Raw genomic sequence first — 14,677 nt, forward strand, 5'->3', positions numbered from 1 at the left:
CACGGCCAGGCCAACCACAGGTAACTAGGGTCATGTATGCTGTAGCCTGCTATGGCAAATAGAAAAATAGAAACACCTGTAAATAGAAACACCTGTAATGATGGCCACTGCTGAGGGAAATGTTTTCCGGCCTTACATGTTTGAGCCGGACTTGTGGTGCGTTCAAGTCATGTCGGATAGATCGTATTTACGAGTTGAACGCACATGAACGCCACCACAAAGTCGTAGTTTTCGAGTTGGGGGCGTGTCAATGAGAAACATGGCGGAATCGATGGATGCAATACGTGTGTAGTTGACGGTAAATTTTTTGTTTAAATTGATAGTTTAGTTGTCCTGTAAACTTAAATTGGTCATGTTCTTGTTACGCAGCTGAAATCCAAGTCAAAAAATGCAGACCCTGTTGTATTTTCTTGTAATTTATTAAAAGAAGGTACACCGCCATCTTGTGCCGACTAAACTGACTTGAACGCACCTGACGTCGTTATTACGACTTGTCAACTCGTAAGTACGAACGTCCCAGGAGGACTTGAACGCAGCATTACTTGTATAAATGATGTATAAATCTAAAAATGTACCCTTATGACTGGTTTTGTGGTCCAGAGTCACATTAAAAACCCCGAGAAGCATTCACGATTCAACTATTACCCTTCAAACAAGCCTCTCATTGACTCCATGACGGACACAGTATGATATTTTCACCAAACTGAGAGGAAACATTGAACTGAGAGAGTGGGCGCTTTGGAAAAACACAGCGTTCCTGCACTCAATTACTGAAACTGTTTCTTTGGTGAGGTTGTATGATTGCTGCTTGCGTTCCACAGGAATCACTTGATAATTAAACCCAATATATTGTGATTCACTTGTGATACAGATGTGGGTGGCACAACTCTACCCATAATTCTATGATATTACTCTTACTCTTTAAATTACCCTGAGCCCATTTTTCCAGGATATCCCCTGATGTCCAAACCATTTGTTGATGATTTATGGCACCTGTCGATATTTTACAGCAGTGGGCATTCGTCCGCTATAGTTCCAGCACAATTCGTGTTGCTCCCTAGCAACAAGCCAAAGCACTAATATTCCTACAGAGGGACCAGTTCCAAATAAAAATGTCTGTATTATTGATTACCACACAGCAAACTTTGCATTTAATGGCTCTTGTACAACAAGACAGTGTAGAACAAATTTGGTTATGTCAAAATGTTCTACTTGCTGAAGAGACAAGAAGAGAGACATGTTGAGCATATTATTCTAATAATGCCTCTATACAGAAAACTGAATAACAAGGTGCAGCCACAAACAAAAGACACAGATATTGTTTCAGAGAAAGAAAGATCACTTGCCATTATGTGCTCAAGAAAAAGGAAATACAGATTTCTAGCAATATAACAGAATATTACCCATATATCTGTGATTACTTTGCAAGCATTATCAAATTAAGCAACATAAATATTTAAATAGTTTCCCAAACTGTGCAATTAGACTAGATCTGCAATGCCTCCTAATAATTTTAATAGTGTTTCTGACCTTAAGTGGTCAGCAGTTATGAGTTTGATTAACTGAATCAGTTCAAACTAATTGAATCAGTTGTTTGATTAACTGAATCGGTTCAAACTAATGGAATCGGTTCAGTTTGATTAACTGAATCGGTTCAAACTAATTGAATCGGTTCAAATATGAGTTTGATTAACTGAATCAGTTCAAACTAACTGAATCGGTTGTTTGATTAACTGAATCGGTTCAAACTAATGGAATCTGTTCAAAGTGCTGTTTTGTTTGCATCAAATAAATCATATTGTATGTCATATATTGCAACATTTTAGAAACAATATACACTAACATATATATATATATATATTTAGTATCTTTAAAAAAGATTTGTATTTGAAATAAATGCTGACCCTTCACCCTGAAAGATTCCTGAAAAAAGTATCGATATCCAAATATATATATATTATATATATCAAATTGGCATATTAATAATACAGCAAATTGGCATATTAATAATTAATCATAATTATTACAAATTATAATAATTAATTAATTCTGAAGAATCATGTGACACTGAAGACTGGAGAGATGGCTACTGAACAATTGTAAGTGCTAATACACTGGCTGATTAAAAAAATAATATTTTTTTTAATTAATGTAATTAATATTTCACATTATAACTGTTTTTATATTTTGTTTTAGTTTTGTATCATTTTAATATATAAATATATTATATAAATATCACAGACTAATTATATGTTTAATAAGTCTATACCAAAAAATGTTCATTGTCATAGCAGTATTATATGGCTCAAAATAAATGGTTCCTTTTGTAAGTGCTAATACACTGGCTGATTCAAGCTGCCAAAACACGTTATTTCTAAAGCTATTCGGTTACTAAGATTACACACTTGTGATATTATTACGCAAAAAAACAAATCACAGCTAAACCTTTCTAGAGTGCATCGAACGCATTTGCATTCAGTATCTCTGAAACAGATGCCTTCTTTTTCTAGAAATATATCTTTCATGCAACATAACAAGCATATCTGTGTGCAACATACAGCAGAATGACAGAGCGAGCGGTTCACAGAGTTGTGAGCTTGAGTCGTGGGAATTGAATGTGTACTGCAAAATTCTCATGAATTGTTCAAGACCTGATATCATGGAACATCTCTCGTACGTACTACAAAAGATCCGATCTGGCCCTTTGAGTGGCACCCCAGAATTGATCTCCAGTCGAGTCCGAAACAATGGAAATAAAGGAGCTTTCATTTCTGAAATCCATAAGCACGACAGGGACAGATTAACACATTGCCAGGCTTTGATGCAACCAGGAAAAACAGCTGAGCATAGCTAATTTTTATGAAAAAATAAATGCAAAACAGTATTTAATTCTACATGTTATATTCTTACATAAACCTACATTTACTTTTTCTGAATAATACACAAATGTTTTTTAAACAATGAATGCTCGTAAGTACCATAACATCCTCGACACAACATATTTGCCTGTATTTATTTATTTTAACAACAAATTTCAATATCCAGCAGTCAAACACTGACGACGTGAGGCACGTATGTCAAAGCGATTAACTTGCGCTTGTTCACGGGAAATGGCAAGTGTATTCTGGGAAGCCTGGAGACAAAGGCGGCACTCATGTGACTCAACATGATGACAATAGCCACAGACAGAGGGAAAGAAGCGCATTACCCAATGAAACTAATTAAAAAGCATTTTGAGGGTGACACAAAGGAGGGATTAGATGACAGAGGATAAGAAGATAGTATCCTATCAATGCACTATTGTGCTGATTTCTTCATCTGCAGTCAGCGGTAGACAAGACCTTTGCAATTATTGTCCAAAGAATTAATCATTCATAATTCTAGGAGCTGCCACAAAGAGCGTGCTTATTAAAGGATCACCGTCCATCTTGAACCGCGGGGTTCCGCGCTATGAAAGAAAAAACACAACCGTAAAAAAGCATGCTGATATAGGCAGTAGCTCTCATTTATTGCTAGTTTTTTGAAGAGATATCTAAAATGATAAAAATATATGTTCAGTATGGATGTGTCACGGTGTGTCTTGCTGGAAGCACGAAGGAGGCATGAATAAACTTTAACTGTCTTTAATGATGAAAACGCAGGGGAATAATCCAACATAGGAAAAGCACAAACACACGTAACTAACGAGTAGATCCGACAAAGGAACACAGAGCAACCAGGAACTTATATACACAGGATGATAAGGAACTAAACACAGGTGCAAGGAATCATAAAGCAATCAAACTAAACAAGAACAGGAAAAAGACCATATAAGGAAACACAGGAAGAACTACGAGGGCAAAACGGATCCAAAAGTCTGACAGGATGCAGTATAACCGAAATATTAATCTTATTTTAATATCACGGTAACAGTATTTTCCCAATATACCGTATTGTCCCGAATATAAGACGATGTTTTTTTCTTGGAAATACATCTGAAAAAACGCGGTCGTCTTATTTCTTCTGAAAATAAATAAATAAATAAATTGAGAAAAAAAAATTTCTCAGTGGTGCAATAAAAATATTCTTGCCTAGCAGAACACAACAGCAATTGCTCAACCAGTGGAATAAGTTTGGGGCGGGGCTATCCTTTCATCTGACCAATGGCAGATTGGGGGAGGGATCGGGGCAAATAAAAAATAAAACACACACACAATCATTATTTTTGTAGTTCTCTTTGGTGATACTATAGTGGCACACATTTAATTAGATTTTTTTTTTCTTCCTTTTTATTTGGACCTTCAGTTGGAAAAATATGTTTTACCTGCCATGAAACTGTATAGAATTTATTTAATCAAAAACAGGCAGAACAAATAGGGGAAATGCATCTAACTGCCATTTTATTTATTTATTTATTCATTAATTCATTTAAATAAAATTTTACAAATTAAATCTATAAACCAATACTACTATAATATTAAACTGTAAATTAAACTGTAAAGTATTTCAGATATTTTTTATTATATGATAATAATAATAATAATAATTAAAAGGAAGACAGCAGCATGCTGACAATAATATAACAATAATAATAATTATAAATATATTTAAAAATTAAAATTATTATGAAATACTTTATTGTTATATTTTATACAACAAAAAAGCAATTACAATACTAATATTTATGGTTGTTTGTGCAATCTGCAATCTCACATCAGATTGCATATTTATATAATTACAACATTTGATAACGGCACTAAACAATGTTGCATTCTCAGGCATTGTTAGGCTCCGATCACACAGCACGCGTTTTTTGCAGTGAGAGGCGCCTTTTAAAATTTTTTTTTTATTATTGGTAGTGAGCATTTTGCACGCTGTTTATGCACCCCGAGCGCCTCCCGTTTTAGCTGCCTGTTGCACCTCGCGTTTCTGTAGGAGTGCTCTGAGCGCCTGAAGTTGAAAAAAAAAAAATCAACTCTGAGCGGAAAAGCGCGCAATGTCATTCACGTTTATTTCCACTGTCCAATCGAATCGTTACCTGGAGCTGTATATTTTTTTTTAGTTTCTGCTAATATGACAATTTCCTTAACAGCAAACCAAAGATTTTAGAGCGCTCATGCTATAATCCTTGATTAGACTGACAGGACAGCTGATTCGGTGGTTGCCTTAGCAACATGAATAAAAAGAAAAAAAGGCAGTGCGGTGCGCCTCGCGTTTTCAAACCTGAAAAACACATTCTGTCTGATCGGGGCCTTCGAATTAATAAAAAAAATAATAATTTTACACACTGCATTAATACATCATATCATTAGTCACTTCATCCATAAAAATGCATCATTACACCCCTGTTAAACAGTGTAATTATTCAGGTAGCTAGTTTTAAACATGTCAACAATTTTACGCTAATGCTACAGTGCCCCTTGTGGCAATGCTGAGAATGCAACATGTACTATACCATAACAAAACCTCCACTTGTTTACATATTTCTACCATATCGCCTAGCTCTATTCTAGAGGAAACAGATTCTTTGACTCTGAAGACTCAAAAGGGTTTAGCTCGCTGGATATTAGATACCACATGTCTGAGAGGTGCCATGTTGTTACGCTTAAACTCAAAGAGCCGCGGTACGTGCGATGACAAGAAAGGAAACACTAGCATTCACTAATGGCTGTTATTAAGCAGCACCGACACTCACTGGAGGTTAAAGGTCAAACCGACAACTGCCCCGAGGCAGAGAGGGTGAGAGGTGGCTGCTGATAGGCCACTGAGGCTGTATAAAAAATGTTTCCATGGGCAACTGGTCTCAGATCAGCAGTAAAGGGCATCTTTGTTCTACTGTCTCAATGGGCTAACAGCTAACTTGATAAATCCAAGTTCAAGGGAGTTTTCCAGCCACTGAAATATCAGCTTACAGGAACATGGTTTCTCTACTCTTTAAACGCATGCTGCTGTCTTCCTTTTCAGCAAACTTGTGCAAATCACCTGGGGGTTTGAGAGCAGCCCCCCGAGAGCAATACCACATCCTCTAAAAAACATCAATGAGGTTGAATTTAACAATGCAAAGAAAGAAACCAACTTAAAAGAATAGTTCACCCAAAAATCTGTCATCATGTACTCAACCCTTGTGTCAGATGCGTACATTTTTTTTTCATGGAACACAAACATATATATAGAAACCATATCTGTCAAGTTGCAAAAATGACAAAAGCACCATAAAAGAAGCCTATATGATTTGTACATTATATTTCAAGTGTTCTGAAGTCATATGACAGCTTTGTGTGAGGAACAGAGACAAATTTAAGTTCTCCTTTTGTGTTCCACAGAAGAAAAACAAAGAACATGAAGGGGGGATAATTATTGACATAATTAAATTTTTTTTTTTTTTTTTGTAAAACTAGCATTTTAAATGTAGTCAGGTATATAATGCAACCTGGACAATTTTCTGGATATAAACCCTATAAAGCCTGACAAACAGTACAAAATGTATTGTACCTTTAGACAAAATGTGTATAAATAATTTGCCTTAAGATAATATTTATATACATTTTATGATCACAGCATTGCCTAGTATTTTAAATGTAGTCAGGTATATAATGCAACCTGGACAATTTTCTGGATATAAACCCTATAAAGCCTGACAAACAGTACAAAATGTATTGTACCTTTAGACAAAATGTGTATAAATAATTTGCCTTAAGATAATATTTATATACATTTTATGATCACAGCATTGCAATACAATGGTGATTAAGAGTTGATCAAACAAACATTCCTCAAAAAGCCTGATGTCTGATATTTGATACTTTTAACATGATTAAAAAAAAATTATGCATAATCAAGTGAACCTAAGTTCAACTTCAGTCCGGTGTGTTCAATCTTGAAATATTACTAACAATATAAAAGTTATTCTTACACTTACTTTATAAAAATCAGTAAAGATTTCACAGCAAAAAGACATGTGAGCCACGAGCACAAGCTGGACCTGTTTAGAATTATACTGAAAGGCCTTTTACTAAAAATATGATCTTTTACTAAAAGTATAAAGCTAAAAAAATATAATCTATTAAACAGGCAACACAAGGCACATTTTAGATGGTTTACAACAGGTTTTTCAGCAAAGTTTTGATCATGTTGATAATTTAGAGGCCTTAGAAATTTGTGTGTCAAATATGACACAGTAGGCTTTATATAGGGTTAAGATAAAACTCTTGAGTGGAATGAATTTGATTAGCAAATAAATAAACCCCACATGCACACAATATTCAGAGCCATATGACTAAGCAAAATGAATTAGCAAGAGGACACTGCAAGCAAATAGGGCATTAATTAGCCTAAGAGATGTAAACGGCACAAAGTCCGAGATGTTTAATATTTAAGGAAGGCCTTCTTGAATTTCACAACTCCCCCCAAGCTTACTAGACATGAAATGATTGGCTGACGATAATAACAGATTAGTCATCGTGAGTGACTGGGGCTTGGCACCAGACACCACAATAAGCCACATTGTGCTTCCTGACAAACGCAGCCGGCCCCCTCGCTTTAAAATATAAGATTCCACAATAGCTGCCCGGAGTGGGTGACGAACTTCAGAAAAGATCACCACACTGCATTAACATTTATTTGAATTTCCTTCACAGGAACAAATGCAGCTGTCTGAGAACATATAATGCAATGCTCCTAAAAGACAAATGAACACTTATTTTCCATCTGTTGTTGGCAACTCTTGCTATGGTTTTCCTCTTTCCGTTCAGCTTCAGGTTGTTGGGTTTGGGGGGGGGGGGGGGGTAATTTTAAGTAATGTTAATAACTTGACTGTTGTTTCAGGCTCTGTAATGGACAGACAATAAAACTATTCATTTCCTCAAAGGTCAGGCCTGGAAGACGTGCACATTGTTGGACTGTCTGCTGGCACGGACGCTATCTCACCTCGCATACTTCAGCTCAGGGAGTCTTGCCTTGTGGATATGACGAAAACGGGATAAAGTAACAAAGACAAATACGTTTGGGCGATGATTACGGCTTCTTTCCCTGTTTTGTGTTTAAAAAATAACTCTGCCATTATTAGTGAACCAACAGGCTTTTTCCATTTCAATTCCCACTCCACAGTTTTGGAAACGCTGGCTCTGGTGCCTGGATTCAGTCAGAGAGCAGCGATATAAGAAGATCAGAGAGCTCTAATGGACAATAAGCCCTGTAAACTTCCAGCAGGCTTGCCAATAAGAAAAACATGACGGTTAGAAAAAAAACGAAGAATGAAATAATCGCCTGGATTGAGAGCAGAACAAACAGAGCAATCTAAATCAGTATAAAGAGAGTGAACATTCGTTTCTGTAGCATAGATTATTCAAATATCAAAGCGCCTTTTCATTTACTTTGGCAGTATGGTGATGTCTTTTTATAAATAACATCTAAATTCTGCAGAATGGAAAAGCAAATGCTGAAACAAGCCTGTTTTTTCTAAAATGTTACAACAATGTACATATGCTCTATATACATAATAATGCATTTTGTTACTTGCGCCTCAAATATAGGACACAATTTCCTGCTCAGGATCTCCATGTTAGCAACATCATTTGTATTTAGCCCAGAATATATTACCCTGACTGTTAAAGCTAACGTGTCATCTGTTTTACTCTCCTTCGCATTAGCCTCGCTCTCCCTGCCAGTGTCAGCACAACGTGGATTGCCTTTTTCAGAACATGAAACTGAAATTCACATAGATTCTTGTCACAAATCAACTGCAGCATTCATTTTTTTGATATGTATGTCATTTAGCAGACAGATTCTAGCCGATATCCCCAGAATGCAATGAGCCAAAAGCTGTCTCAAACAGAGATCCCAGAATGAGGCTCCACAAACATATAGTCTCAACAGATAATAAAAAATGCCACTTTTACTACTCCATGATAGTAGGAAGGAATCAAATGGAGAGATATAGGAATAGCTGGATAGTCACAAAGATTTATAACATTTATTCATAGTCAAATAAATATAGTAAAATATATAGACAGATACAGATAGATACATTAGATCGACAGACAATAGATAATCAAATGCAATGACAGACAGACAGATAGATAGATAGATAGATAGTCAAAATAAACATTAGACAGACAGACAATAGATAATCAAACAAAACAACAGACAGACAGAGACAATAGATAATCAATCTAGACAGACAGACTGACAGATAGACGAGATAATCAAACGAAATGACATGCAGACAGACAGACAATAGATAATCAAGTGAAGTGACAGACAGACAGACAGACAGATAGATAGATAGATAGATAGATAGACAGACAGACAGACAGACAGACAGACAGATAGATAGATAGATAGATAGATAGATAGACAAACAGATAATCAAATGAAATGACAGACAGGCAGGCAGGCAGGCAGGCAGACAGACAGACAGACAGACAGACAGACAGACAGACAGATAGACAGACAGACAGACAGACAGACAGATAGATAGATAGATAGATAGATAGATAGATAGACAAACAGATAATCAAATGAAATGACAGACAGGCAGGCAGGCAGGCAGACAGACAGACAGACAGACAGACAGACAGACAGACAGACAGATAGATAGATAGATAGATAGATAGATCTGTTTCATAGTGAATACTTTCTGTCAGGAGTGTTGTTAGGCTCTATTATTCATTTTACAGCGGCTAAATAAATAGAGAATAAAATGAAATGACATACAGACAGACAGACAATAGATAATCAAATGAAATGACAGGCAGACAGGCAGACAGACAGACAGACAGACAGACAGATAGATAGATAGATAGATAGATAGACAGATAGATAGATAGATAGACAAATCTGTTTCATAGTGAATACTTTCTGTCAGGAGTGTTGTTAGGCTCTATTCATTTTACGGTGGCTATAATTGAGCAGGTACATCACATCCGCCGTGAAAGAGAAGCCACTTGTGATTATATCACCACCCTCCAGGTGCTGCGCAAACGATCTCTCAAATGGCACTGAAAATACGAGACATTTCCACTTCTCACGCTCCGTGCAAATCAACACCTGATCATCTTAAAGATTCCCCATCCGGCGTTGAGTTACCGTATGCTCATTATGTCCCATATCATACAAAGATAGCACAGCAGGGTGGGGTTCTGATCACACGGTGCATCTGATAACACCCAGCCATTGTTCAAAGACAACGACTCTTCAGTGGTCTTCTTATATATCATATATATAATATATATCATATTAGTTGTAGAACCTAAACTGAACCCAGTAACAAAAGTGCAGGCTTACAGACAAGTAAACAGACAGATAGACAGCACCATCCTTCCTGTGACCTGAATGGTTTTGATGTCGGCAACCAAAGCAGAAATTAGATGAGGTATCGCTACCATCACGAGAATTAATTTGAGCAATATATCCCAAAGTCAAACTTCATCACACTGCGTAACAAGGCCAGAGGGGAGATATGTTAATTACGAGATTAAGAATGCATCAAGTCAATTTCAAGTTGTTTTTCTTTTCCTTTTTTTTTTTCTCGGTTCAGCTTCAGCGAGAGCCATTAAACCTTTTTTCCTCCATCTAAGACACTAACTTGGCAGCTGAATTTGAGCAAAAATCTGCTCGAGTTTGTTACTGGTGAAATGGAATGTGACTTAAAAACTAATTGCAGTCACTCGACACATGTTTAGCAACTTAAATGTGCACTTGCTACAAGACTGATATATTACAAGATATTGGGCGCTTATTGGGTGTATCTGCAAACGTATTCCAAAAAATTCTTCCCCATTAACTGGAACAGTGCCGTGATCCTTGCATACTCTTGAAATGTGTAGCTGCAGTGAAAGTGATATTTTTGAAAGCCACAAAAAGCATGGAGAGGGTGGAACCAAAACGGAACATCATTAAATCTACAGCACTTTCAAGGGCAGTTCAAAGATCTGCATTATTATTATGCAGCGTCCCAGAGCGCTCTGACAGGAGCCTAATATGGCAGAATCCTTATAGCTATCTTCTTGTTTCCCTCGAGACACGGCTAAAATTATTGCAGTCCCTCTATCGAAAGCAGGAGCTTTTAAAATCTAATTATTGCAGACTTCACAAATCAGAGCGTAAAGTTTATGTCAGATTTCTAGACACTAAGCCCTTCCCTGATGGCAAAATATATTGCAATAGAGGTGATAAACAATGTTTCAACTGATTACAAACTGTATTTTTTTTTACATCCCCTCACAATTTTCTTGGCAGTCCTTCACTGGCTGTCATCCACATACCAGACGGTGAAAAAACCCTGTTTTAATTATTAATACACTCCCTATTTGTGCAAGTGAACAAGCAGCTTTTTATTCAGCATCAATTCTAGCCAAATGCCTTTTTATTTTACATCAACGAGCACAGTGCTGTTTCAAAAGTGACTGGCACAATTTTCATATCACCTGCAGATAGACTTCTTTCTTAACCTGAGAAAGGGTGCGTTAAAATGCTCCAGGTCAAAAATTAAAAAGCAAATCATGTTGGTGAATCATTCTCCTCAGCCCAAATTCATTTCATAACCACCTCTGATCTCATATTCAAAAGTAAACGAGTTTCCTCTGTGACCCCGTAATTTATGATAATGTATTACACCTTTCAATAATAAACTGATGTACAAAGGTAAGATAAGTGGTCAATTCAAAAAAAGTTTCAGTTAAACATACAGTTTGCTAAAAAAATTATTTTCGGTGATCATTTGCTCACCTTTGTGTCATTCCGAACCTGTATGACTTGTATGAACCTGTATGTTCTTCTGTAGAACACAAAAGGTGAAATTTCGAAGAATGTACTACTTGCTCTTTTCCATTAAATTGCAATGAATGAAGCTTTGAAAGACTGTACTGGTTCAGTTATCGAGTTTAACTCAAAAATTCAGTCACAGCCGTTATTATCATGGAATAATGACTTCATTTTTGGCCTGTTCGTCAAACAAAGCTATCTTATGATTTAAAGCTATAGTTCACCCAAAATTGAAAATTCTGTCATCATTTAATCACCCTCATGTTGTTCCAAACCTGTATGAGTTTCTTTCTTCTTTTGAACACAAAAGAAGATATTTTGAACCATGTTGATAACCAAACAGTTATTGACTTCCATAGTATGGAATAAAATACTATGGAAGTCAATGGCTACCGTCAACTTTTTGTGTTCAATAGAAGAAAGAAGCTCTTACAGGTTTGGAACAACATGGGAGTGAATATTTGGGAATCCCTTTAAGAGACATATAGCGTACACGTTGCACGGACTACTTTTATGGTGCTTCCGTGTCCTTTTTAAGCTTGAAAGCTCATATTCCTATTTATTGTGATTTCATGGAAAAGAGCGGCTGATACAGTCTTCAAAATGTCTCTTTTTTTACTTCATGGAGGAAAGAAAGTCATATGGGTTTGGAACAATATGAGAGTGAGTAAATTATGAAAATAATATTTGTTTTCCCCTTTAATGCTTTATTTTTAATGAAAAGACTAAGTCTGATATTGAAAGAACTGCCCTTATGAATAATCCAAACAGCCAGAATGGTTCTGTGCCAGAATAGTTTTCTTATCAAGTGGATCTCGAGGTACTCTTAGTAAATCCATTTAGCATCCTGAAAACACAAACACTCTCATGTAGAGTCATTAAAAAGTGACTTATTAGCATTACAAATTACATTGTGCACATTCACAATACACAAAGAAATAATAAGGTTGCAGCAGGACTGACAGTGAATAAATCACAGATCTTTTTGTGCAGCTATTGATTGTCATTCGCAGCTGTAGCCTGCACATAAGTGACAAAGCATCCATTATTGATTTTTCTATCTCATAGGAACCTCATACATCAGGCCACTTGAGAGCATGTTCACCTCCACGCTTCGAGACAAAGCCGTATGCAAATTCCAGTAACTGGCATAGCAAAAAGATCCATCCACTAGTGCTGCATAATTATTATATCCACCAAATTGAAAGGGCTGATATGTATATTTAGCCCTTCAATGGCTTTTAACCGGCTTGAGAACTTATCGAAATGCTATGCACTGAAAATGGATTCTTTGGGATTCTGCAATCGGATTCTGCCTGTTAGAAAGACAGAGTCTGCAGATTTGTGGAAATTCCTGGTTGGACTTTTTGACTGCCTAGGCTAGGCAATATAGCTAAAAAAATATCTTGATATTTTCCTGCCTTTACATGATAATCCATAGATCTATATGATATGTATTTGCACTTTTAGTTACAGAAATCATTTCGGTAACACTTATTCACTATTAACTACGACTTTTCCCTCAATAAATTCCTAATTCACTGCTTATTAATAGTTAGTAAGGTAGTTGTTAAGTTAAGGTATTGGGTAGGATTAGGGATGCAGAATAAGGTCATGTAGAATAAGGCATTAATATGTGCTTAATTAGTACTAATAAATGGCTAATATTCTAGTCATATTCAGCGCAGCCAAAATGACACATTCATAAGGTTGTAAATTCACACAGTGCTCTATATACACACACACTGGTAAAGAACTCTTGGATTACAAAGTTGCAAATATAACAACTCATGTGATATCACTCTTAACGGCTAATAAATCCTTCATTACACAAAATAGAGTTTGACCCCGTTTCGTTTAGTTATCAAGCACACAGGTATTCCTGTTTAAAATACACAAAATATACAAAGTATGAGCACATGTTTAGTTTTTGATTGCCAAAACTGAGCCGAAGCTAAAAAAACTAAACATACAATGCTTTGATAAATCAGATCCTTACTGAGCAATCACACAGGAAGTGTAATCACACTGGGTGTGATCCGTCTGCACATTAATGAGCATTTACACACCATATTGTTCTCAGTTAATGAGGGACACAAACAACCAAAGAAGGAAAAAGCGTAGAGGGAGATGAATGCAGAGGCGACACCCTGCCTGTTTAAACAAGTGTCAAACTCAAACACTTTCTTGTTGTGTCTTGTACAATCACTTAAGTTTCTACTCCCCGTAAAAAATAGGTTTGATGCTCGTAAGGAAAAACATTCAAGCCATGTTATTATCTGCAGGCGGTTAGTCGTGACAAGCACCGCATTATTTTCTCGAATGTTACTTGAACGCATATGTGAAGTGGCTTACTTGATTTGTGCAATTAAATGCTTTCAATGTATGCCGAGCTGCAATAAAGAATACTGCCATAATCAAATCATTATTCTGTACGGCTCGTGTAAATGGTGCCATGTGCCAAACAGGGACTGTGAGAAATGAGAAATCACGCTGTATACCGAGTTCAGCCTTCTCTTTGAGGACGTCCTTGAAGTTGAGGCCGCTGTTGAGCGTGGACTCTCTGTATTTGTGGAGCGCTTCTCTCTGGCCGTTTTTGCCGAGCTCCTTCAGCACGGTGGGTTTCAGGGGTATGGCCTGCAGACCCTTGTTCCAACTCGACACATCCGCCACCATCCATTTCACCAGATCCTCCAACTTCACTATGACTTTCTCAGAGACAGCGATAACTTCATCCTATTAAGAGAAATATGCAAAGTGAGGAAGGGCATAGTTATAGTGGCAAAACCAGGCAAAACACTCTTAAATTCCTAATGGGGTCATATGATGTTGCTAAAAAGACAATTATTTTGTGTATTTGTTTTAATGAAATGTGTTTATGCGGTTTAAGGTTAAAAAAACACATTATTTTCCACATACTGTACATTATTGTTTC

The 14,677-nt window shown here is 36.5% G+C and overlaps 1 protein-coding gene across 1 annotated transcript in view; it reads right to left on the bottom strand.

The window, feature by feature from the left end:
• LOC107727057 (AT-rich interactive domain-containing protein 5B-like) overlaps window positions 1-14,677 on the bottom strand; it is a 38,945-nt gene that overhangs the window by 11,424 nt on the left and 12,844 nt on the right. Inside the window, exon 3 of the mRNA XM_016536819.1 lies at window positions 14,244-14,478. Coding sequence (XP_016392305.1) covers window positions 14,244-14,478 — 235 coding nt within the window. The remainder of the gene's footprint in view (window positions 1-14,243; window positions 14,479-14,677) is intronic.

The sequence above is a fragment of the Sinocyclocheilus rhinocerous genome, unplaced genomic scaffold (assembly GCF_001515625.1).
Source record: "Sinocyclocheilus rhinocerous isolate Xijiao unplaced genomic scaffold, SAMN03320098_v1.1 scaffold2020, whole genome shotgun sequence".
In the NCBI taxonomy this organism is placed as follows: Eukaryota; Metazoa; Chordata; class Actinopteri; order Cypriniformes; family Cyprinidae; genus Sinocyclocheilus; species Sinocyclocheilus rhinocerous.